Source organism: Ascidiella aspersa, chromosome 3 (genome assembly GCF_963924565.1).
Source record: "Ascidiella aspersa chromosome 3, kaAscAspe10.2, whole genome shotgun sequence".
In the NCBI taxonomy this organism is placed as follows: Eukaryota; Metazoa; Chordata; class Ascidiacea; order Phlebobranchia; family Ascidiidae; genus Ascidiella; species Ascidiella aspersa.
Genome location: NC_139449.1, coordinates 25,733,856 through 25,758,218, shown reverse-complemented (window position 1 = coordinate 25,758,218; position 24,363 = coordinate 25,733,856). Strand labels below are relative to the sequence as shown.

General features: G+C 37.6%; 2 protein-coding genes across 2 annotated transcripts; both read left to right on the top strand.

Moving 5' to 3' along the window:
* The first annotated feature begins 1,181 nt into the window (after positions 1-1,181).
* On the top strand, positions 1,182-9,473 carry LOC146161143 (phosphopentomutase-like). Its single transcript, XM_083383480.1, has 15 exons — positions 1,182-1,322; positions 2,247-2,346; positions 2,685-2,752; positions 2,826-2,917; positions 2,980-3,064; positions 3,157-3,286; positions 3,359-3,509; positions 3,627-3,816; positions 4,055-4,187; positions 4,500-4,645; positions 5,340-5,433; positions 6,359-6,488; positions 6,931-7,153; positions 8,308-8,438; positions 8,968-9,473. The coding sequence occupies exons 1-15, from the start codon at positions 1,251-1,253 to the stop codon at positions 9,068-9,070; spliced, it is 1,848 nt and encodes a 615-aa protein (XP_083239606.1). The 5' UTR covers positions 1,182-1,250; the 3' UTR covers positions 9,071-9,473.
* Positions 9,474-11,045: 1,572 nt separating this feature from the next.
* On the top strand, positions 11,046-23,870 carry LOC146161142 (RING finger protein 150-like). The gene is made up of 9 exons (XM_083384192.1): positions 11,046-11,208; positions 11,541-11,747; positions 11,837-11,915; positions 12,068-12,191; positions 12,720-12,852; positions 15,419-15,570; positions 16,501-16,594; positions 19,245-19,322; positions 22,516-23,870. The coding sequence occupies exons 1-9, from the start codon at positions 11,056-11,058 to the stop codon at positions 22,639-22,641; spliced, it is 1,146 nt and encodes a 381-aa protein (XP_083240318.1). The 5' UTR covers positions 11,046-11,055; the 3' UTR covers positions 22,642-23,870.
* Positions 23,871-24,363: the final 493 nt, after the last annotated feature.

Genomic DNA, 24,363 nt, shown 5'->3' with positions numbered 1-24,363 from the left:
CAGAAGTAAGGTGGCTCTCACGAGGAAAATCGTGGAACAAAGTGTTTGAATTGCTTAAGTCACTGCAAATTTTTCTATTTGAGAAACATTCGGATCTTGCTACCTAATTTATTGACGAAAAGGTGTTCTGAATCTTGCCCACTTGTGTCTGACCTATTTCTAACCACACCCTTACCCAACTCTATTCCCAAACAGTGGCAAACATTCCGGTGCTAAAACAGCAGCGCCCGAACGTTGACACCAAAACTGCCGAAGTCAGAGCGATGGCCCATATCGTCCCATACCCCCTTTTAGGCCTTATTCAAACGAAATTAGGACCTATGCCTATTCCGTCGACAGGTTTAGTTGTTATTCAGAAGATTTAGATCTTATTCTGTCGTGAATACTACTGTGTATTTGGCTTTATTATGTCGTAAGACTTAATACTATGGTATTGTAGATTAGCCTGCTTTAAATATCGGTATTGTTGTGAATGTAGGTCATATTGTGTGTTCCCGTCTATAATGATAACGGCAGATATATGAACAGAACGTCGGGAACCTTTGGTTGGAGCTGATCGCATTCAGACTAGAATTTGACCCCTACTAGTTTTCGGTGTACTGTATGTTGTTTTGATTTATAGTGGGAACATTGCTTGAAATACAACGCTATGATACACCTAATATGTATACATTTCAAAGAAATCGCTGCTGTCGCGTGTAGCCTACATACCGTTAGTGTTAGTGCAAACTGCTCAATTACAAGTTTAAAGTTTTAAATGTTTTCTGGGAACCGAGTTTCATCAAAAGACAGGTTATGTAATACGACTCATTAGTTTCTCGCACCTTGCATCATCACTTGCCCCGCCCCCAGGTTTCAAATGAAGTTGTTCTTACAGTACAGTATATTACGTGTAGTGGAACTACAAATTTTGGAAACGCAAAAAGCGACACGCGTATAATGGATACGACAAAGTTTTTATGTTTAAAAGAATAAATATAGTTTAAATATTAAGTAACATTATTACTGCTAGAAAACTTTAATGACTTTTTATTATTTTTTTATGAATTTTGGTTGTTTCACTTGTAATATTAAACCGTCAAAACACCGAAATAGAGTCTTGTTTCGTGAAAATACGTTTCTCTTTTCCTGGATAATAGGTAAACAAATCGAACAGCAACCGTAGTAACAGCTCAGCTCACCGGCCTTATAACGGTTAAGAGTTGCAAACGTTTCACCAAACCGCTACAGTCAAGTAGAGCTAATACAAGATGGAATCGTTCGAAAAAACTTCTGATGTCAAATTGGACAAGGCAATAGAAGATTGGCTTCATCTTGACAAGGTATGTTCGTCACGCGTGAAATCCAGATATTTTTGGAAGCAATTTATGTTCACACGTGAATTAGCAACTTGCACATCTAAATTCCCAAAAAAGAAAGGTGTGCATAAACCTCGGTTGCATACCTTCCCACCTTGAATTGAGCGCTGCTCACCCTAAATCTCGGCATGAAGTTCAATGATATGTACACTGGTTAACAGGTATGCAGGCCAGTCTGCATTTTGTGGCAGGATCACACCCCATAGTTTTTGTGAAGCAATTTGTGTGCACATGTAAATTGGTATATTGCGCACTTATACTTCGAAAAAAAGGTAAATTGATGTAGAATTTCCAACCTAAGGTGTCCAAAACACTTGATTGCACACCTCAAAATCTGGTGATGCCCACCCTAGATCAAGTGCCGTGAAATGCAGACTGGTATCCAGGCGTGCAATCAAGGTTTTTGTGCACAATTGGGTTTGTAATCATACTGTAACTCAACCTTTTCCTAAATTAGAATGCAATTGACTAATCCAGTTGTGCACACCAATTGTTTTTGAACTATCCTGAGTTCGTACCTACCACATAACCAACCTGCTTTCTGTGGCAGGTATATATACTACCAACATTTTTTTAAGGATTATATTTACACATCTGTATTAGTAAATTACACATCTAAATTTGAGTTGTACTGTGGTAGGAATTCCAAACCGAGTCAGCAATATTGCACACCTGCACAGTGAACACCTGAGAATCCGGTGCTGCACACCTAACATATTGGCATAATGTGTAGACTAAGTAATGGCAGCGTTTTTTAAGTATTCTTTAAGCAATATATATTTCCATTACAAAATATTAACATAAAAAATTATTAACATAAAATAAATCATTTTACCAAGTCCTGTATAGGCTTTGCTGATTACTAATTTATCTAAAATATTATTACAGAATGAGACATCAAGAAATGAAATTCTAACTCTTTGCAAAGAGAAAAAAATAGACTTGCTTAAAAAGTATTTACTGAATCGTATGGAGTTTGGAACAGCAGGTAGAGCACTATAGAGATATTTTAGTCTGAATATATACATTCTTTTGTTTACGTCATTCAATAAATGTTGGTACTCCTAATTAGCTGTGAAAAGTATGACACATTTTCTTCATTTAAAAAAAATCAATTCCCTTATTCTTTTTAGCTCACCCCCAGCATTTTGTGTTTATCTGTGATTTTAATTTCGACCAATCATTTATTGGCATACCATGCATTACAAAGTATAAAACAAGTTGTGTTAAATGGCGTTGTGAATTCTTGCTCATAAGTTGCATGCTGACATGACACTCCATATAAAGGCACTGTGTATTTCTGTAACATTGCTTTAATTTATGTAGGACTAAGAGCTGAGATGGGCACTGGCAATTCCCGAATGAATGATTTAACAATAATTCAAACAACTCAGGTAAGGATTTATTGCATTTATAAAAATTATTTTAACTTGTGTTGAATTTAAGCATTAATGTTTTTTAATTTAGGGTTTTTGCCAATATTTGTTAAAGAAGTTTGGAGGTGATCTTAAAGACAGGGGTGTTGTTATTGGTTATGATTCACGCCATAATAGTTCAAGGTTTGTTGGTACATGTTTTTTGGTAGTTTACAGAAATTAAAAATTGTGATTTATTTTTTTAGGTTTGCTAGTCTGGCAGCAAATGTGTTTCTACTGTCTGATGTAAAAGTTTATTTGTATTCAAAAATTGTGCCAACTCCTTTTGTAGTAAGTAGTAGCATGGTGTCGATAAGTTGTACTCACCAATAATAATAATAATCACATAAGAGTTATTAAAATGTTTTATTGGTGTTTTGTAGCCTTATGGTGTTTTGAAGTACAAAACATGTGCTGGCATTATGGTGACGGCTTCACATAATCCAAAACAGGACAATGGCTACAAGGTGTATTGGGATAATGGTGCCCAAATCATTCCACCTCACGATTCAGGTAAAAATCTACTCTGCTTTTTATGTTCGATTTTAATATTTTATAAAATCATATACTTTCTCACTTGTTTAGGAATTGCCTCATCAATAATGGAAAATCTTACCCCTTCTTGCAATGAGGTATGGGATGAAAAATTCCGTCTAAATTCTTCAAATATAATTGATCCGTTAAGTGAAGTCATGGATTCCTACTATTTAGATCTTTCAAAGTACAGCAATTACAAGTAGGTTTAATTTTAAACTCACTTACATGGCATTTGTTCTTAATTAGTTGCAGAAAACTTAAGTATAAATAACTATATGTTACACATTGTGAATTTAACAACATTTTTGAAATGCAGATCTTTAAATCAATCTACTTTGCTGCGTTTCACCTATACTCCTGTTCACGGTGTTGGTTCTGATTATGCAAAAAAGTCTTTTGAAACGTTTGGTCTTCCAAAGTTTGCTGACGTTCCTGAGCAAATGAACCCCGACCCAGAATTTTCAACTGTAAAATATCCAAATCCGGAAGAGGGAAAGGGAGTTTTGGTAAATAATATGTATTTTGAGCATTTTATTGTTCAATATTTTCATTAATTTACTTTTTTTTCATCTTTCATACCCAACTTGAGAATACTTTTTGAAGCCTTGCCTAACATATTACAATTGTTTTAATTTCCTGTATAATTTAATTCACTGAAATGTGTGCAAATATATTCATGAAATCTGTTGCTAAAGCTATACAGTGTACAGTATGCCTCTTTGTAATTGCTGTCTTGTTGAACAGTTGCTTGCTATGAGGACTGCAGATGAAACGGGAAGTTCTATAATATTAGCAAATGACCCTGACGCTGACAGACTTGCAGTTGCTGAGAAGAAAGAAGACGGGACGTGGAGGGTTTTCACTGGAAACGAACTTGGTATGTGGACGTGAAGATATGGTTTGCTGACAATTTTTATACCAAAAATACATAAAAGTATGCCTTTAAAAAAGATCTGAAAAAATGTTTGGCTTACTGTCTCGTCCAGTTAATTTTTAGCTTGATTTTCGCTATGCAATCACTGCTCTGTTACGTTTTTTTAGATTTTCCAAAACTTGCGAGTTAAGTAGAACGCTGACGTTAATGTCTGTGTTATATTTGTTATATTTATATGCTAGATAAATCATCAACACTTATTCCAGTTTTACTAGCAGCTAGCTTGGTATTCCCATAACCTCAGTAAAATTTTAGGGGCGTTGTTTGGATTTTGGGCGTGGCACGTGTTTAAGACGAATCACCCGGACAGAAGTGCCAACAAGGACGTTTACATGCTCAGTAGCACCGTATCTTCTGTAATCTTGAGGTCAATCGCAAGCGTTGAGGGGTTTTCTTTCGAGGTGAGGCTGCCCTTTAGATCCTTTTTATTTCCTATGAAATTGGCCTAGTGGTGCTTTACAGTACTATAATCTTTTGTTCACTGTGTTAATTATATTTTTAACTGTGAGTTTAATAACGCTCCTGAGTTAAGGTGTAGCTTTAAACATCCCAATTTTTAGCAGGCCTGAAAAGTCAATCATAAATTGTTGTGTCTTATTATAATCAGTCTATGAGGTGAATCTGTAATGTGTTTTCAAGTAAAGAAAAAAAAGTTTGCTGTACATGTCATAAACAAATATAATCCAAAGTGTTTCGCGTCCAAGCAAGCATGATTCCTACAGTTAGTTTGCAAAGTTGTCACGCTTGCCTTTACCACCGATGTACTTTTGAGCAATCGTGAATTTCGTATGATGGATTGAACGTACTTCCTTGGTGCGTCTTGATGTAGGAGCTAGTGCTATTCTATTAAAGTCGCGATTTGTGTCATGCATAAGACCTGACGTTTAAACGAGAAGATACGTGACGCTTACCTTACTGAATGTTTTCACTGTGCGAGTGTGATTACATAAATGCATTTCCTACGTAAATAACAAACACCTAAAAAATTTATATACACAACGTATATCTGTGATTTGATAAACTACAAAAACACCGCGAAGAGTGGCGTTTGTATCGCGTGTAAACTGACTTGCTGTGAACCGACAAACGTTTTAGGACACATTGACGGGTTTCAAATGGATGGGAAACCGAGCCGACCAACTGATGAAAGCTGGCAAAACGGTCCTATATGCATTCGAGGAAGCAATCGGTAAGCCATCAATTGTAAATAAACAGCATTTCAAAGTATTCGCCGCCTTGCCTGACAAAAGGCCCTGATTTTTGTTTTAATGTCAAACAGCCTAATTTAAAAGACATCTTTACGAGGAACCATAATGCATGAGCCACTTAAATTCCGAAACATTTGTGAGGGAGATAGAAAAGAAAAAAATTGTTTAATATTTAGGTTGTTGTCTCAGTTTTATTTTGTTCCCTTTCTTTATTTGAAATTTAGGTATCGTCACCCACGAGAAGAATTGAATGATTTCAATTAAAAAAAATGTTATGCCCTGCATTGAATTAAAAAAAATGCAACTGAAGGACCCAAATATTTATCACAAAATGTCGTCAAACTACATTCAGTCATTTAGGACTCTTAGTGAGCATCTCATTTCAACCCAACCCTAAATAAGTTTTCAAATTATCCTTTGGGTCAGTGGTTTTCAAAAAAAGTGTTTACGTAGTAAAAGCTGTCAAAACATATAGGATTGACCTGCCCCCCACTGGATCCGCTCCTGCCCACTGACCTATAAACTTTTCAGCTCCAATATAATTCTGTAATCAACTAAACTTAATTTGTGAACTCATACGTGATTTATCAAAGAAATGACTTCAATACCGCCAAAACTGCTTATGATTCAATAATAAGTTCAACGCAATAAAGCCAAATACATGCGTTAGATGCAATAATTTAGTTTATGTTGGCATAGAACGAGCATTGATTAAAGGAATCATTCAGTCAACGATTGGCATATTTCACCGTCCCGTTTGATTACCCTTTACAACCCAAGTTAGGTCGTGACGCATACTTCGTGAGCCGCTGCCTTAGGGCGTAAACAGCCATAGGTTACGAAGCGCTGTTTTAAACAATAAAGAAACTTAGATTAACTGTATTTCGTTTCTGTTTTGCTTTGCAGGGTTCATGTACGGAAGCAACGTCCTCGATAAAGATGGAATCAGTGGCTTGTCGGTTATGGCGGAGTGCGCTTGTTACCTAGCAACCAAAGGCACCACGCTAGCGCAGCAACTTCAAAATATTTACGAAAAGTAACCTGGCTTTTTTATTTTTTTAACGACCTATCATGTGATTTATAATTGACCTTACACATCAAATATGCGTTCCTTTTACTTATAGTCTTAAATACAAGATCACTAAGTAAATGTAAACTTCGGATAAAGGCAAGATGATTTTCAGACTAAACTGATACGGAATCCTTGTCGCCTTTTAAAAAAAATAATTTGATGCTTTATACATCGAGGGGTACTATTAACTTTTCTCCAGATGTTACCGACCTTTGGCGAACAACAGTTATTCCGTGCCTAATTTGATTACGCATTTATATCACCGTTAACAATGGCTTCGCCATTTTCTTGTCTTATGAGGAAATTTAAATAAATTAATTAAAACATCTTAAATATTTCATCTATTGGCATAAGTTCTCTGGCTAAAAACACAGCTTTCACTTTGCCGCTATCACGCGATAATTAGGTACGGCGATCACGTAAGCAGCAACTCCTACTACATCGGACACGATCGCGACAAAATCGACGCCATGTTCCACCGACTACGTCACTATGACGCCAGCGCAGGTGACGACATCGTTGACGAGTCAAGAGGGCACCGGTACCCGGGCAAGCTAGCCCGCTTCACGATCAGCCACGTTCGAGACCTGACAACCGGTTTTGACAGCCGCGAGGCAAACAAAGTGGCGGTGCGTGGCAATTTGTGTACTGGCTTTTATGTGTAGGGACCCTCTTTCATCCATTGGCGCTTTTGCCCACCACACCCCACCAACGGATTAGAAAAAAACGCCGTGGAACGTTACATGAGAGGTCTCTAAAGTCCTAAAAAACACAAAACTTGAGTTCTATTGGCGAAAAATTCAAATTATACATGTTCAGTCGTGACCCCCGAAGACTACTGTGAAAGACCCTGGTCTAGACCTTAGGATCATGTAGCTCATTTTAATTATTTATACGATCGTCCTCACAGTTTTTTACAGAAACCGTTAGTGCCTTTTAGGCGAAATAGATACTTCGTATAGTACAAACGAAAAACTGTTATCTGTATATTCAACCCTTTTAAACTTTTTAGTGATACGAAATCGTTAAAACGTTTTTAGAAAAATTCACGGAAACAGTCATTAAGAGAAAATTAAATAATAGATAGACGGGAAAATGTTCGTCAATAAAAATGCATACATAATCTTGCAATGTGTAGTCGGTTGAACAGAATTCGCAAATCTTAGATTATAGAGTATTTTAACAACAAATTAATAGTGTTTCCATTGGTACCTTACCTCTAATTTATATATGTAAAGCACTGTCTTCGTAAAACATAAATCTTTGTATGGGTAAGCGCTGGTCAGATATTCCACTTTAAAGTTCTCCATCGCGTTCAGTTAATGTTTGACAGTTTTCGTCGTCCTGACCTGTTATACACGTAGCATTTTAACGAACGCCTAAAGTGCTTTTGTGTACACAACAAACTGATGTTTGTGGTAAGTAACACTCCTGCCCTTCTTCAAACGGTTGAATATGCGTCACTTTCACGGCCACAACTCACTTTTGGTATCCAATTACACTTAAACTTTATTTTATCTTTACCTTGCGAATCCGAAAGGCGTAATAAAACTTATATGACACATGAAACGACTAATGTACAGCGAGGGACGCACCGTTGATATGTTCCACCCACTATCTACATTTAACCTAAAGAGTAATATTATTCATCCTAACCTTTTACAACCTTTAAGTTACAATATTTTCTATTTGGTTTGTAGCGTTTTCACCACAAGAATTAAATGAAGCAAACGGTAACCATATTCCCTTATCATTTATTAACATTCAAAACTGCTACTTTTAGGTTCTCCCGTCTTCAGCATCAAGTCATATGATCACCTTCTATTTCTCCAACCAAGTGGTGCTAACGATTCGAACCAGCGGCACCGAGCCGAAGATTAAGTACTACTCGGAAATATGCGGAAAAGTCGGAATGTAAGTCAATTCTACGCAAATGGGACACTCTGTGTAGATTTGCATAAAAAACTTTGACGAAATTAAAATAATATGTCATAAGGATTTTTCCTTTGCGAATTCCTAAGAGAGAATTTGGTTTTGGTGAGGTTTTTGGTTGCGAATAAACTTAACCAGAGTACAATTGCAGCAATAAAACAAAGCACCAATTTTACACTGAGAAATTTATACATAAACTTTCTGCGTCAAACATAACAAACAAAGCCTGAGCTAAAATTCGGTCGACGTGCTTAAGGTCATACTTCTCGTTTCAATTTTCTTGGTAGTTTTTCAAGTTAAAAACTCTGTGCAATATAAAGAAATTGCTATCATTAGTCTACCTTTATTAAGTGCAAATTTGTTGCATAAATTGCAAAACTGTTTCATTTCAGACATATTGGATGGAGGTGTAATAAGGCGATGTTGAAAATGAATAAAGAGTTATTCGAAACGTTCAAAATGATACCTACTTCTGTATAGGCTTTGATATTCTTATTATGTTTCATTTCAGTTGCAGGGAAGACCTGATGAAGGAACTGAACGAACTGGTGCAGGCTATGTGCCACGACTTTTACCAGCCCGAAAAGAACGGCTTTCTGACCCGCCCGACCTAATCTCGCTTTGGTTCGAAATTCGTGCATCAGTTTTCGCGCGAATATATTGGTGACTGGCGAAGGTAACAAAAAACATCATGACTTACTTTCAGTTCAGTTAAAATAGGTTTTGGTGTGGAAAAGTGCCTTCAACCTACACAAAAACATAACACACTATTTGCAGTGTCGCATGTAAATATACGCCGTATTTTATTCTGGAAAGCAACACGTAAATCGTTGTGTGTCTTTGTTTTTCGTGATGATCATTTTTGTTCCACTCACTCCAAGGCGCTTCCGTCGTTCGTTTTAAGAATTGTTTATCGTGTCCATGTTCCCGAACTCTAGATTTATAAAGTTCACGCGCTATCTGCTGTGCTGATTACAAAACAATGGTGTGCTTGTTACGCTAGAAATAAAAAAATATTTATCAATACGCTGTGTGTGGAAGTCCTAACTTTCTCGGAAACATGATCACCAGGAAAAGCTTAGCAAGATGAAACGTCGCTTGTGCGATAAAACTTTGTTTGACTTACCGTCTCCTAACCGTCTTTTTTATCAAATGTGAAAACCAGCCAGAGGACTGCGTTTTTTGTGGACTTAAACATGGACAGGGACACACCTAAATTAATACTTAACGTAATTCGTACTAAAAAAGTTTTTTAGAACAAATGGCCGGTCTCAATGTACCGGTTCCCTATCTATGTGGTTTTAGACATTTTATTTCGTATTCTTTCGTTTACCACCATGCCTATTTAATGTAATATTCAGAATTACGTCTAAAAAGGTACAAAGAAACAAAACTTTTGACTTGTTAACTATTTTAACTACTGATTTCTATAATGACCAGCAAAAAATAGATACCGCTAGTCGCTGTTCATAAGTAAATTAAAAAAGTTTATGGCTGCTCGGTAACAAAAGTAGCGTATTACAAAATCATGTGAACACCACAAAAAGGTCTTTGTTAGGTCTATGAGTTTTACCAAACAGTTAAGCCCAATATTATTCCTCTTTGAGTTTTTTTTATTCACTGATCTAATTCTAACGTAAAACCATTTACAAAGGACTAACTTACTAATTTATTCATGACCACAAGGTGACGCAGTAACATTTCCCTTTACCAACTTACATCGCAACAAAGCAGCGTCACAACATCCAGAGAAAAAATGAGTAGACAGCTTTCAGTAGTGGTTCTGTGCGTTATCACAGCCGATTTTACGTAAACAATGAATAAAAAGTAGGCCGCTGAGTCTAACTGTTTTTGTTTCTTGAGTAAATATTTTTATATTTTATATACCCCTAAAAGCTTAGATCAGAAAAAGAGAACAACAGTGATAAAATATGTCATTTTATCTTACCTTAAGCCCCCCAAAAGTCATTGAAATATATGCGATATTGTTATATTCATATTTATAACATTTAAAATCTTTCATGTTATAATAATATTTTTGTTATATATATATAACTGTAAAAGCAAGCTAATCTATTGCTAAATAAATAAATAAATTGTGATGCACAAACATACCGTGTTAAACAAAAATTAAATATCAATTTGTTTTAAAGTTTGCTTTTTATATTTTATACATTATGTTGAATTAAGGTTGGTAATTGGTATTTTCATACAACTTCTTATAATGCCCCATAATTTTGCAACATTTTTAGGCGCTCTTTCACTATTGTACGTAAAAATTATTAAAAAAAAATTTTTCTTCAAATGCCGCATACCACAACACATATTGTTTGGGTTAGGGTGCGGGTTAGCGTTTGGTTGAGGGTGGGTCAAGTTAGTATTAATAATAAACATAATATTACTTGACCCACCCTCACCCAAACGCTCACCCGCACCCTAACCCAAACAATATGCGTTGTGGTATGCAGTATTATTATTATTTTTTTTTGCATAACTTTTCACGTACACTAGTGAAAGAGCGCCCATTTTTATCCTAAGTTAATCTTAACTTTTCATTGTTATATTTGGGTTTTTATTCATTACAGAGACAAAGTAGCTAATGATGCTCTACAAAGTGCTGTTTTGTGTTACAACAAGTTTCCTGTTGGATTCATTTGTTTCTGCTGGACTAACCACAGACAGCTCAAATGATTACTATTATGGTGCTGTAGTGGTGTTCAACTACACTATGAATGAACAGAATTTTTCAGTTGTAAGTTGGCTTTCACAATTTTTGGCGCCGGTCTAGAATCCTACCACATCGCACATTATTTGGGTTAGGGTGCGGGGTTAGCGCTTGGGTTAGGGTGGGTCAAGTATTATTAATAAATAATGATTATACTAACCCTAAACCAAATATTGTGCGCGTTGATTTAATAATGTGGTAGGATTCTAGACCAGTGCCCAATTTTTAATACTGTAATGATTTAGTGTAAATGTGAACACCAACATTCTGATTTTGAATCCTGTGCATTTAAGTTGTACAGAAGTGCCTTTTCTATTGTACATGCCAAACAACTAGTTTATCTTCTTGTTTTGTCCAAGGGTTCGGAAACAGGCACAGATGAGGTTGGTAGTTACGGTGCTCACTCACCAATTCTAAATGCACATGGGCAAGTGGTACATTCGCTCATAACCAAGACAGGAATTACTGATGGATGTCATTTTGATTACCACCGCGTTACCAAGACATTTCCATGGATAGCATTAGTTTCAAGAGGAAACTGTTCATTTGCTGATAAGATTGACAATGTGAGTTAGCAATGTTATTTGCTTGATTGGTATACCACTTGGAATTTGAGAATTCCTGTTATTTAAAAACTCAATTACCTTACTTTTAGGCAATACGGGGAAATGCAAGTGGAATTATTGTTTATGATTACAAGGACTCACAAGAAAATACAATAATGAGCCATGAAAGTAAGGTTTTATTTATATATTTGTATAAATAAATAAATGGAGTACACTGTTTTTAAAAATGGCTACAGAAGGTAAGAAAAGTTGTATAACTACAGCATTGAAATATTACATTCTCCAATCCTGTACTGTCTGACACCTCTATTGCTTTTAAGGTTCCCAAGATATTGTGTCGATCATAATACACCACAGCCTTGCTTCTTCCATTGCTGCTCAAGTTAACGATGGAGTTATTGTAACTGTTGATATAAATCCTGGAAAGAGACACCCACAGCCAGGGTAAGCTCACTTATGTTGAATAGCGCTGGTGGACAAATCACACATAACAAGCCATCAAAATGCATATTAATATTATGCATAATTATTTATTTAAAATGTCAAAAAATTTGATTTGTATTACAATGGGAAAACAGTTGCGATATTAGCAATCAGCAGCTATGTCTTAAAATATATAAAAATTGATATTTGTTTTTAGAAGTACATGTTGCTATGTAGGGTATTTATGTACAACTAAAAGTATGTTTATTACATTTTACAATGGTAAAGCTCCTGGTTGGTAACTGCCAAAATAACGGATTATTTTCAACTTAAACAACTTCTCACATATATATTTCATAATATCGTACTACTGTGGTACAACGATAAACTGACCTAAAGCACTTCTTTGAATTACATTAAAAATTTTGAGGTTGATGTTAAAAGATGCACTACATTACATGTTTCCAGCTCTACATTGCAAGTTCCATCTTTTTTTCTCCCAAGGCTAAATTTTAAATAATCTGTCTAATAGCTTGTTTTTTCCATCAGAGGCAAGCCACAAAAGACAACAATAATATTTGTTGCCGTCTCCTTCATGATTTTGATGCTGGTGTCTCTTGCTTGGCTTGTTTTCTACTACATTCAGAGATTCCGAATTATTCAGGCACACAACAGGGGCCAGGTAAGGGTATAAGATCAGCAAGTAACACCGAATTATATAACGAGTTTATACATGAAAGTTTGGTCGCCATTTTAAACCAAACTTTAAAAAGGCAATAACTTGTTTAATGACAGAAAAATTTTTAATGTGTGTGTATGTTTTCATGAAATTATGATCTGCTCAGTATTATACAGTCTTTAAATGAACGGGTTATATTTAAAGTGCACTTTGTAATGCATTTGGCAAAAATTAATATATTATAAATCCTTTGTATAAATAAACACACACACAAATTATGATGGCATACATAAAATATGATGACCCTTGGGAGAAAGGTGGTCCACTTGTCAAAAAGCAATTTGCATTTAGGCCTAGAAGTAAGTTTGGTAAACTTTATAACATGACAGCTTCCATTTTGTCCCCACGTAATTCTATTTAGAAGTGCCACACACCTGATGCCTTGTGTAAAATGCCACTGATGTATGGTTACTTGTACAAAACATAGGTGTTCAGTGTAAAGTCACAAAAAGTGTCCAATGATTGACAGTTGACACCCTCGTTTGGTGTTCCCATAAATATTGAAACACTGCTTGCTCGTCTGCCATTCAAACTTTTTGTCAAGTCATTGTTGCTTGAAATTGCCAATGATCACAAACTTACATGGAAAGTAGATTTTGTGGAAATCTGTCAGTGGCTTTAATCGTGAAACATTCGCCTGTTGTGTACTGTAAGGTAGATACTTTCCCTAAATGCAGTGGCGTACATTTAAAACGTGCTTCTTGTATACTTTTTACTATTTCCGCATTGAAATGAAAGGGCCATGTTATATTTTTAGTACTACACAAGTTGACGAATACCCTAAATGGTAATACTTTGTAAATTGTAAATTAACTTAAGAAGACCTCTTGTTGAACGTTTGATGAGTCATTCTGCCATAAAACCACAATATTGATTCCTTCAAACAATATTGATTCCTTGAACTAATAAAAGGACTTATTGGTCACAACTGATTGACTTTAACGCTTGAAACGTGAATTTCTGAAGTTATTTATGTCCGGATATAGAGTAGCAAATATGGTCCGTGCTGTATAGTTCTATAAGGCCCTTAAAAATTACGGGACTAGCTAGACATCGTCCAAAATAATTGGCACTTGCTTGCGTGAGGTCTGTGGAGCTGTATCAATTGAGGCGTTATTGATTTGCGTCATATCCCCGTTTAGTTTGGCCACGGGATCGGTTGAATGACTTCACGAAAATGTGCCCTTTTGAACTTATGCATAAAATAAATCATTTCTTCCTGAAACAATCAGCTAATGAAATGTTGTGAACGGCCACCGCTTTAGTAATCGTTAGACGTCAGCTGGATTACTGTTATCGTTTGCTTGTAGGAATTAACATTAAAATGTGTTTGCGAAGGCGTGTATTGGCCTGAGGTGCCTTACAGTACGTTTTTGTGTGCTGTGGTAGATAATAACTTAAAAATCCTCCCACAACAGGCACTGAGTGCACGTGTTAGTCTTTAACACGATTTAAAATATCAGTGACAAACGAAATTTATTCTAGTTGATTTACAAAACAAGTAGATCTAACAGAAGAGCTGTTTTTGGTTTATATACCAAAAAGTGTTTGGTTGAAAATCCTAGCGCGAAGTACTTGGTTAAAGTTAACTTTATATTAGAGTCTATTCCAAAAAAGGATTTTCCCCACAAAAAATCGTAATTATTTGCCTAGAAAATGTCGTGTGCCTGTTTGTTATTTTGGTTTAGATTTTCAACCGCCTGAAGGGACATTTATCTTGAACATCAAATTGTTCTATTTTTATATCGGATTATCAGAAATAGCGCTCAAGCCTACATTTCACGTCATAGTTACATACCAACTTCTCGGAAGTCGCAACCTGAATAGCTGTCAATCATCTGCGTATAAGCTGCCAAATGTGTTAAATAGTTTGCCGAAGCGAGGCGCTGATGTTGGGAAATCAAAATGACTGCCAGTCCCACACAAGTGAAATCGAACTAAATAAAATTGAACACTGACTCGACTGGCCCATATGACATATTTTGGTACATTACTTTGTTCTCCAACCAGATGCATTTGTGATTTTGTTAAAAACGACCACAACCGAGCTAAAACAACCCCAATCCACATTTCGGAAAAGTTTTAACCACATTTTCGGAAAAGTTTTAATAAGCACTTGGTTTGAGCCTTTACGAAAATGTTGTTAATACCTGCTTTTTTTAATCCAGGATATTGTTTTTCGAATCTTACGTGTCCAATCATTACTAAAACGAAAACACTTCAAAGGTGCTTATGTTCCAACATAAATATGGTTGCCGTAATGACGTTCGTTATTTCACTATTCAAAAGGAGGCGAGCTCACTAGTACCACCCTGTTTTCGTGCTATTTTCCGACTTCCCTTACCCACCTTTTCCGTTTTTCTCCGTGTTCGTGAGGTTTCTATTTTAGCGGCACAGATGGGCCCCGCAATTCGACCAACACGCAAATCAAAACGACAATTATCGCTCGACATATTCGACTGGTCGCGTACAGCAAACAGCGTTGTAAATGCCCAAAATCCTTTTGCAGAGACAGCGCCAAAGCCTCACGCGAAAGGTGATCGCCAAGCTGGACACCCGCACCGTCCGGTCAGGAGACGAAGTCCTAGTCAACGAGGAAACCTGCGCGGTCTGCATCGAGTGCTACCGGGTTGGTGAGGCGGTCCGAAAGCTGCCTTGCGGGTGAGTAATGCTGACTCACACATTGGTTTGCCCCTTTAGTCTTTCGTTTTAGGTTTGAAAGGGGCTGACCCTTTCGCTTGATGCATATAGTTATAGTCAATACCTGGTTTCGTTTTGCGGTTTAAAACAGTCTTGCTGTATGTTAAGTACTGCGAGAAATTGTTTTTTTTTTTCAGTTAGAAAAAAAGATTTGCAGAAGGAGTATGGGCCATTCTGGGATGTTGTGAGCATAAACAGAATTTACGCGGAATTTTTTCTCCCGAATCAAATGCACTTTATTGAGCTATAAACCTTCATAGACCAATAAAAATGCTCGTGAAAATTTCCAGGGATCGGAACGGTTTTACAACAGGGCGTCATATGTTTGTTGTAGCTTCTCTTTACACAACTTACCACACGTAACCGCGCATAAAATAAACCATAAATTTGTAAAGTTAGATAAATTAAGTAGGCAGCACAGCATTTTTTTAAATAAATACAAATAAAAAATATTGAATAGCACGTCACAGGTATTTTGTTTGTCTCTTTGAAATGCTAGTTATGGACGACATACCTAATTCAGTTTTTTTGTGTGTATTGAAAAGTATTAAATAACCCTATATTTTTCCAAAAGTCTCTGATAATTTTTATATCTAGCTTACGTTATTTATAGAAGTGTCGTTGTAAAACCAATTTTTTTATTTATTTGTTACTGTTTTAAGCATTGCATCTGTACTGTATTAAAAAAACGTCGCACAATCCAAATTTATGTGTTTGAAATGCTGTCAATTTTCTTTGCAAATGTCTTTGAATGTCTTCTATATTTTGTATAAAATGTGTAGCTATACGTTGCTAATTTCCAGTTACCGTTACCTTCATAGCTCTTCATACGATTTGGTCATAGCTCGTCATACGATTGGCATTTTTAACGGTGTTTTCTTGTTTTTGCAGACACGTCTACCACAAGAAGTGCATTGACCCGTGGCTGGAGAGCAGACAAACATGCCCCATGTGCAAAATCAACGTAATCAAAACCTTGTGCGCGGTGAGTCGTTGTTTTGCGATGTTTATGTGGTTATAAAGAGATAAAACGCTACAGTTTATTTGTTTTGTGTTCGCACAACTTTGGTATAGTTAGGCTGCAAAATTTGCAGAAGAAGCTCACAACCTTAAACGACCAATATTTACCAATCGTGTTTGCGATGCTTATGTAACAGGCGCTGCTCGTACGCCCGTGACGGAAACGTTTTTGCACGGCCTAGTTTTCGAAATTACCCAGGGCAAGTTAACGTAACGTTCCCTGCCTCGTCACCGCGGTACTTTCCTGTCCCTGGTTGTTTGTGTCGCGGGGCTGTTGTGGGTAAACACAGGATGCAGGTGGCGATCGATTAGCTGTTTAAACCATCTGCGATTGTCATTGTCGCGCCTCTGATAAAAAAAGTATTTTCACGTGCAAGCTTTTGTGCGAACCTCGTTATTTGCCTTTTCCCCACTTGTTAGCCTGTTTGATAGTAACAATTTTGTTTGGGGCGCGCTTGCCTACAATTAGATTTAATTAACATGATTGTTTTTGTTGTTATCTAACTTTTGTGGCGAACCAATCGCCGAACATGAGTCCATGACTATGCTGGGGCTCATTAATGTTTGCAATCGAAAGACCTTCCCATTTGAGTTGCATTATAAACTTACACGCTTGGACGCCTGGTGTTGTTCCGTTCTTTTACCCACCGACAGCGGCGTCAATTCGAAACGCAACGTCAAAACAGTTAGACCAGCAAACGGGCTTGCCGTAAATCGGATATATGGATGTATTTCGGCGCCTGTCCCCGATACGAGCGGAAAGGTGCGGCCGGCCAGCCGTCATTTATCGGGATATTGCGCAATCCCGGCCGCCGAAAGCGCCACAAAACTGCACACCGATCGAAAACAAGCAAACAAACAAACTACCCAGCTCCCAATTTCGCGCGCTTAAGATGGATAGTTGCGTCACATCCCCCCCGAAACCCAAACCGCGCTGCGTAAACAAAATTTTCATTGTTTACGTTTTGTCAAAGAGCGTCGTGCATTGTCTTTCGCGCCATCCTTGTTTGTTTCGGCGTTTCGAGATCGATGAAGAGTTTAAAACTGATGATAAACGGTCCCCACGGATGACGTTATATTTGAAGCGAGTCAAAATGCAGTTTCCTCCTACGGTTTATTTATGCTAGGAGGCGGCGGGCGGCCATTAGGTGAGCTTGGATGAAGTGGGAACGTACTTGTTTAGCCCATTTGAGGTGGCGACATTTATGGACTTACAAGTAAATAAATGCGCCTTTTACCAACTTTTCTGTACGTCTTATATTTCAGTGCGCATGCCTGATTAAACAGGACTAAGCTAACATACATATGTACGAAAATATGCACTCGGCAAAAGGTTTTCATTGAACTTTTTTTGCATTTGAATAAGACGCTTACCCTTTTTGAATAAAAAGTAATGTTCACTTATTGGTCGAATTATATCAAATGTTTTCAATTTATTATCTTTATACCGACAACGATTTGTTTCCAGTAACAAATCTTGATTGTGGTTTCACATGTATAATTAGAATGGAAATATCGCAAGTAAAGTAAAAGGGTTTCGGTAATATTGAAAAAGCAACGCAACATTGTCTCCCCAAAACCGAAGTGTGCACCAACAGAATTGCACTTTCATAAATGTTGCCAGCCCGCTATTTAAACCAACTTGACCAACTTTTGAACTTCCATGATCCGAAAAGTAATTTTGCAATTGCCTTGTTATTAGAATCATTTTTGCCACCGCAGCTGAGTAATTTTGTATTGATGTGACCGGTACAATCTCACTCAATTATTTCCCCTTTTACGAAATAGCGTTCATATATTTTTCGCTCGCGCCTGTGACAACTACGAGCCACGCCCATTTAAACTCGCACGCCACGCCCACCGAAAAATCACCGGTGCATTTCCGTTTTCGCCCTTGTTAAAGAAGGCCGGCTTTGACGCTCTACTCTCGATTTAATTGCCACCCGGAAATTGTCTGGGTCGCGTTCCACTCGTGATCTGACTCCACGCAATTTTTCCAGTCTTTGCCCGTTTTACACGCGTCACGCAATGATGGCTGTCGCCCGATATAGCGCCGAACCGAGCTTTCGCTGCACGAAACGGCTCGATCGTCCCGGGATCACCCTCCATTCAAATCTGCGGATTACCGCCAACAGACGCCGTTCATTGATCGCTGAAATTATATGCGGGCTTCATGAGCGAAGCAGATCCCCTCGGAAACCTGTTCACTGTGCGGAGCGCAATACGATGCCATCGGCCTCTTATCATGGTTCGGATATTAAATGTGCTATCCACCACAAAAGGTGCCTTATCACGCCAGGACAAACTGCAGTCAGATACACGGGACACACCGTTGTGTTGTTTCTGTACCCTCTTCTGTGAGCTATGTACTTATTGGCCCAACCGCGTAGTCGACCAATTCGCTTCGAAATGTTCGTGCGATTAGGCCAAGTTCACGGTTCAACGGAGCAGAATAGGACTCGGTGTCTACATGTATTGTGTGTAACGGACTTAATGCTGCCCTGCGTCCCAATCCGGCGTCCAATAACCTGTACAAAGTGACTTTACATATAGACTTTAGTCGCCTGACGTATAACGTGACTGTTGTATTGACACGAGTTGTTATATTGCAACAGGATGACGCCACTGGACAAAACAGCCAAACGAATGAATCCGATGCTTCGTACACCAACCAGCTGGAAATAGAGCTATCGGTAGGTACACTACTTAATTTACAACTGCATCTTTCTCATTAGTTTAATGAAATTCGCCTAAGTAATCCATTCTAAGCTAAACGTTTAGCATTGCTTTTACCACGATAGAAACGTAAGTCCAAGCCCCCACCTAATTGGCCTACCTTCGTAGCCGATTCCCTTGGTACATAATCGGGGGATGCTTAATGCAGCAGCCCTGTTTAAATTGAGCGTAACATGTGCGGGAGTTGTTAATCGATTATGTTAAGCAACTGGTTCGGTAATTAGTGTAGTTTGCTGCGAAACGCTAAGTGAAAAGTAGCTTCGCGCACCAAAAATGCTTGACGAATGTCGTTTTATGATCGCGTGTCTCGTAAAATGTTTGTATGATATTTAAAAAGCTAAGACTGTATGTACTGTACCATTACCCTTTAAATCGAATAACATCATAGTGGTTGCTACAATTAATATTACAATATCACATTTGGTTATTTGTAAAAAAGCTGCTTCTATGTAGAGTTCTGTCGGGTTCTTTTAAACAGGTTAGATTATTCCCGACCATCCGATATTCATATATCGGCTTATTGACGTAGTTTTTGAGTCGAACGTTTTCGATGCGCATTGATTTTATCGAAAGTATAGTTCTTATTGTTTTTACATCACATATAGAATATCGACTTTTTAGTTCAATGGCCGCAACCGGCTTAAACTAATATTTCTGCACGAGTTGGTATCCACAAAGCATCTATCTATTTTGAGTTGTGTATTTAAATTTGGAACGGCAGTATCGCCCCTTGAAATCGATTTATTGTCAAAAAGACAAAGCGAAACAGTTAATTGCCGCATTTCTCTTAGGCTTCTGTTCACAGCAAACGAAAATTAAATCTGATTCGTTTCTGTATAGGGTAGATGTCGGCTCGTCCGGATATGTTGAATAAAATTTTAATGCAAATTTTAAGTGACATTTTCCGCGGTTGTTATCAGAGTCACATGCCCTTAATAATGACCCAAACAAAAACTAAGCGTTAAACCTAGTTTAAAATTTATTTGGACTCTGTAAAGCAGGGGTTCCCAACCTTTTTTATACGGTGGCCCCCCTTTGACAATTTTGAGAAATCAATAGCCCTATTTTTTTTTTAATTAGGAAACGTCATTTTAATTAAAAAATGATTTATACAGTAACCGGTAGATGGAATGAAGTAGACTTACAGATAAAAAAAAATATTATTTTTTAATTTATTTTATGGCCCCCTTGAAAAAGGCTTCTAGGGGGCCATGGTCCGCAGGTTGGGAACCCCTGCTGTAAAAGTTATACCCCGTGCTATGTGTCGAAACCAACTATATGTCTCGGTGTGCGTATCCCGGCAAAGCCATTATTTTTGCGATTTTCGGAATTTGTGTCAGCTCTCATTGGGCGTAAACGCTCTGCGCTAAAATTTGCTGACAAATTGAAGTAACTCGTCATATTAGGAGCTAATTGCAAATTACCCTGTGGCGCCGCTGCCAAAAAAAAAAACACAAAGTGCTCAGGTTTGGGTGATAGAAGCAAGCGGCCTTTGACGAGCGCTGTTTTCGGTCAAGCCAAACCACGCTGCTTCCCACTTCGACCCAGTTATTAACAATCCTAATCAGCAGCTCTTAAGTGGGACAATCGACGGGTGTGCGATTAAAACGAAACGCCGGCGGCGGCCTATTTCGCCGTAGTGGAGTTTGGAGGTTTAGGGTGTCGATTAATTATTGAAAGCAGTTTTTACGCCAGCGAATTGTGCGCCGATTTAAGGGAGCTTAACGCTTAAACGTTTTTATTTGGGTCTAAATCAGGGGTTCTTAAACTTTTTTTACCGCAGACCTCTAAAAAATTGTTTGCCTCGCATGGACTACGGTAGGCAAAAAACTCAAGAATGACGTCATAATTTTACGTCACAATACAAATAGACTTCAGAAATCTGCTGATTTCGGTCCAAAAATGTTAAAGTAAAATGGGGTCTTAATGCATTCAATAAACTGTTTTCTTTGATAAATTTATTACTTCTTAAATATACACTAATATTTTTATTGGGTTTTCATGGACCCCAGTTTAAGAACCCCTGGTCTAAATTGACCCGAGCTGTACTTTCATCCACCTTTCTCTTTGAGCGTCGATCGGATATTTCTTTGAGCGTCTATCGGTAACGTGTGTGACTTAAGGTTTTAACCAGGTCATTTTAAAACCGGATGTGTAACAATGAATAGTGAATAACCCGAGCGTTAATGGGTCAAACCATCATATGTTATAACGTCACCAATGTTTGAAAATTGTTTTTTAACACTAAATAAAAAAGGTCTTGTCTGTCCCAAAAACTAGCCGATAAACAAAAATTACTATTTTATTGAAAGTGACAAACTTTGTTTTTTACGATATAATTAATTATCGTGTGAATTGTGTGTGGTGGTTTGTCCGTCATGTGTGGGACTATCACTTAATTGCGAGCAGCCGCCGGTCGGTCGATAGTTCTATTCACCGCCTGTTCGCGCGTATGTCGATTCCATCTGTTCAACTGCAAACTGCATTAGTTATGTCCCCACTACCTGAAAAACATACTAGGAGACATAGGGAGAATAAACGCACTCACTTCTAGTCGTGAGAATATTACCATTTCTGAAACCAATAAAATATATTAAACCTTTACAATTTATGTTTGCTTTTGTATTTTTAAGTGTTTTTGTACATACATTTCTTGTAAAGCAGGTAATCATTAAGGTAATCGTGTGTCTTTAACAGTCACGATTTTTTTCAACGCAGCCTCAATATCAGCATGAGAAACATAAAATACGGAGTCCCTTTTGCAACCTCTACAGTTTTACATGTTTAGTTGTAGGTGGTAATATAAGCAAAAATTAATAGTTGGGCCGTCTAAGAAACTTTTAGTATGCTTACTTACCATACTAATGCTGTATATATATAACGCTTGAAAACAAACAAAAAAATAGAAGCAATAAAAATTATATGTCCCTGACAGATGACTAAATAGAAGTCTTATTTGAAATATATTTTAAAAAGTATCTAAAATAGGAGTAAGTACAACCATAAAAGTTCTTGACACTCAAAACGAAGTCCCAACAACTTTAATTTTAACACTTAACTCGCCTTAGTCGTAAAATCGCTCTGAATTCCGTTCGCACCCAATACGCAAAACAATAAATCCAGTTCCTAATGCAACACTTATGGCTGCAGGACAGGACAGCTTCTACCACTGGAGGCGACCAAGAACAGCTCCCGGAAGTTGAACATCCGCATTCCTCAAGTTCCGAAGCCGACCAACCGACGTCTAGCGGGCAACAGGCCTGTCTCAAAGTGTGAATTAACTTGCCCTTGTGTGCTTCGTTCGGTGTTTTGGTATCCAAGGGCTACATTCTACAAGGAAGCAGCTATATGTAATTTTTATACCCTTATTTTGACGATTTCTGAAGCACACGCGCCGCGCACTTTATGACCTTTAATGCTCGTAGTCTTTTTTAAGATTGGCAATTTATACACTCTTTTGATATACCGAGCGTATAACCACCCCACTGACGTATTATTTTTTTTCTACGTACGCATTTTATTTCTGACATCTAGTTGCCGTTTGGCCTGAAAAGGAAATATACCGAAACGTTGTTAGCCTGCGTTTGCTAGCGTTTAGCGACCATATAACGGCGTAAGGAAACTTCTGATCGGTATCTTCTTCTGTACTGACTTTCTTTTTACTGTTCACCCGAAAGAATGTATTTGTTTGTTTTCGCGACCTGAAAACGTAAATGTATTTCGTTTATTTTTTACTTTTGTCTGCCTGTGCGATTGCTTTTTCGTCGCTTTTTTGTTTCCCCCCAGTTGCAATTTATCCCTTTCTCCACAGTTAAAGCGACGTTTTCTGTACCCACGTTTTACACGCCAGGGCCTCTGAGAGAAACTCGGTTGGATTTTTTACGGTGAACCCACTTCTCTTAATTGACGGAGTTCCGCTAAAATGGTACAGTGTACTTCTTTGATTTTCCTTTCAACTATCATAGGCTCTGGATACACCACAATACTGCTCATTGTGCAGGGTGGCTTTTATTCCCACTGTTTCTACACATGGTACGCGTATTTCAATTGAAATTCCTCCGCCGAGTGGATTTACAGTCTTTTGTTTGTTTTGAAATGTGTTTTTGTTGCTTTGCGCTTACCGCCTCCAGTACCAGCATTTGCAGCTATGCAGTTTTCATTCAGACCAATTCGGGGCACTTCATGCTGAGGCTGGTCGTATTGCAACACCATACTAACGACGTCTTGTCCATTGTTAAATGTAAGTCCCATCTGTTTAACAGCGAGGTCATAAAACTATTATTAAAACTGTTAAACTCCTGGAAGGCCAATAAAGATTTAACCTTGACTTGTTAACGCACGAAAGGCTTTATGCTGGTGGCTTCAAAAACATATTTTATTTGGACAAACGTGTTTCGACTTGGACTAGCTTGTCCAATGAACCTATTATCATACAATGTGCATAAATTTTGCGCTACATGCTAGCAAGCCCCAATGTTAATTTTTTGGTGTCAAGCCGTTACGGCGCAGAGGCGCAGAGAGGGTCTGTATGTGTGTGAAAAAATCAATTTAGGTATCAACCCGGAGCCTTTATGCCATCGCCTTTAAACTTCGTGCGATTTTGCCCTTCGGTTTCTGATATTGAGATTATATTTGCTAGCTTGTCTAGCGTCGACTTTGCAGCTATACTTAGCAGCTTTTGTGAGTTTTGTCCAATAAACATTTTACCTTTCTCGTTTTCTTGTTTTGTCAAACAGTTAGAAAAGCGGCCGATTTGGTCAAATATGTCCCGAATGTGGTTTGTTTGGTGGCAGCCACGTTTGCAAATAGATTTAAAGCGTCAAAGTCCATTTGTTCTGTGGCAGTATTCGGTATGTTTGCACGAGATATAACACTCTCAAAACGAATTTCAGCAAAGTGTTTAAACAACAAATTGCTACGAAAATTGGATGGCAATGCTCTTATCATAGAATTGATATATTTTATGACAAATGACGATAACCTTATATTAAATAAAAA